Below are 2,446 nucleotides of genomic sequence, written 5' to 3'. Positions count from 1 at the left end.
TTTGTAAAGTGTGGCTTTCCCGAGAAGCCCAGTATTGCAGCAAAAGTTGAGAAACTTCTGCCGGTGTGTGTTCGCTCAGGGAAACAGAGTAACTCTTCCCTAAGAATCACAAGGTTGTTATCCTAGTGTAACAAAAAAATTGAGGTACAAAAGCTAAGAAGCTTTTGCAAGTGTGGGTTCACTCAGGGAAATAGTGTGACTTCCTTGAGAAGCCCAGGTTGTTGTTGTTTTTTCGTGTGTGTGACCTCTCCTGAGAAATCTATTGTGCATTTTTTCCTGGAGAAGATTATTTTGGAGTAAGCCTTTTAAAAGTGTACGTTTTTCCAGGAAAGATTTTGCTGGTACAAACAGTGTTTTTATCTGAATCCGCTGTGAAACTTAGTGCCCCATTAAGAAATGCTTTGTGAAACAAAAGAGATGGCCCGGTGTGAGAGGCTTTTTAACCTTTTAGAAATTCACGGGGCCCGCCCATCTATACAAGGTCTTGATTGGGCTTATGAAAACTGGAATAATTTCCAGAGTGTGGCTGATCGTATTTTGGCTCTGCAAAAGGAAGCCAAGGCAAAAACCGGAAAAGGGAAAGCTTTTATTTGTGCAGTGTTAGGCGCCTGTTTAGCAGCTGCAGTGAGAGAGAAAGAGGAGTGGTATGAGAAAGAAAATAAGACTATTTCCTCTTTGCAGGGCTTAGTAGACGCACTACAAAGCCATGTGGCTACTTTAAAAAATGTAGTAGCAGATCTTAAACTTCAATTGGAAGCAAAACAGGAGGGGGATTACCCGGATCCTGCCCCCATATATCCTCGGGCAGAATTGACAGCGGCTAAGGAAGCTGCTGCGCATATCAGACCTCTCATTAAAACTGAAGTTTTATATGAGGATGGGGAGGTTACCCCCACTATCACAACCAAAGAAACACCTTTCTCCTCAACTGAATTGGCCAAAATTCGTAAAGAATTTGCACGCTCTGCTGGGGAATCTGAGGTGGAATATGTCTGGCGAGTTTCAAAAACTGGAGGTGATCAGATTCTGTTAACAGAAGCTGAAGCCATGGGCTATTGGGGTGATAATGTTTTTCTAACTACAAAAAACAGAAGTGGACCCTGGAGTCTTACACAAAGAGCTGCCTATTGGGCAGGGGGGTTTGATCCAAAAGAGAGGGGTGAACCCCTAATTCTGCGGGGAGGGATGAATCAGATAATGGAGAATGTGCAAAAGGCTGCATGCCTGCAGATGATATATGAAAGGGAACTAAAACATCATTTTGAATCCCCTCTTTCTCTCCTGGTAGACGCAAACAGAATGACTGCCCTGGTTAGGGGCCTCCCTGACTCGCTTAAAATAAGAGGCATCCAGCTCCAAAAAGAAATAGCTGATACCCCAATTTCCTCCAGGATGCAGGCTGCTCTAAGAGATAATTTAGCACACGGAGGCAGCCAGCCTGACTTGAAACCATGGACGTGGGAGGAGGTCGGAAGGGAGTTATTAGACTATGCCAGGCAATATAGTATCCCTGAAGAAATTAAAAAAACTGACCCTAGGGGCTTGAGGCATGTAAAACTGAACCACTTGCCCTCAAGTCCCCAGGGGTTTAACCGTGCCCCCAGCCGGCTTGGAACAGGGGGCAGGGAACACACAAATACCCGGCAATATTGGTGGAACTTAGGTCTAAAGAAAAATATCCCCAAAGAAGTGATAGATGGGCTAAACACAAAACAATTAGAAGTGATTGTGAAGAACTGGCCTGAGCCCAATCAGAAAATTGAGCCCACTGCACCCCCCTTAATAGACCTGTCTGAGGAGAATAAAGGCATGCCTTCTTTTCAGCCTCAGGGAAACTGAAGTCTTCACCCCCCAATGGTGGGCGGAGGGGTGAAGGGTGGATGTATATTCGTCAGCTCACCGAAAATGGCCAGGGCGATTTACTAATCACTGGCATTGTAGGACCAAAACAAATTCCTATTACATTTTTAGTAGACACCGGGGCTCAGATTTCAGCTATTAAAACGAAGGATGCTACTGATTGTGGAGTGGTGCCCTCCAAACAAAAATTGCTGGTAGCAGACGCTCTGGGTCAAACCCATGCACAGGCATTAGCAACCATCCGGTTACGCTTGCCGGGGGAAGATAAGGACACTAAGGTGTCAATGGTCATAGGGGAGTTTCCAACTAACCTCCTAGGGCTTGACGTTTTAAAAGGGAAAACCTGGTCGGACAACAAAGGGCGAAAATGGTCTTTTGGGTCTCCCACAATGAGCATTCGGCTGCTGAAAGCCGTACCTCTCCTACCTCACTCAAAGCTGACAAATGTTAAACCTTATCCTATACCTCTGGGAGCTAAAGAAGGAATAGTGCCTGTACTGGAGGACTTAAAAAAACAGGGCATTGTGGTTCCCACCCACTCTGCTTTCAATTCCCCATTTTGGCCTGTACGAAAGCCTAATGGGAC

The 2,446-nt window shown here is 45.5% G+C and overlaps 1 protein-coding gene across 1 annotated transcript; it reads left to right on the top strand.

Annotated features, from left to right (window-relative positions):
* The first annotated feature begins 337 nt into the window (after positions 1-337).
* Positions 338-1,977, top strand: LOC137440916 (uncharacterized). The gene has a single exon (XM_068137742.1). It carries the CDS (start codon positions 397-399, stop codon positions 1,837-1,839), a length of 1,443 nt encoding a protein of 480 aa, XP_067993843.1. The 5' UTR covers positions 338-396; the 3' UTR covers positions 1,840-1,977.
* Positions 1,978-2,446: the final 469 nt, after the last annotated feature.

This window comes from Melanerpes formicivorus, unplaced genomic scaffold, assembly GCF_026170545.1.
Source record: "Melanerpes formicivorus ecotype bairdi unplaced genomic scaffold, bMelFor1.0.p_v2 SCAF_1, whole genome shotgun sequence".
Lineage (NCBI taxonomy): Eukaryota > Metazoa > Chordata > Aves > Piciformes > Picidae > Melanerpes > Melanerpes formicivorus.
Note: the sequence above shows the minus strand (reverse complement) of the source record. Positions and strands in the feature narration are given on the sequence as shown.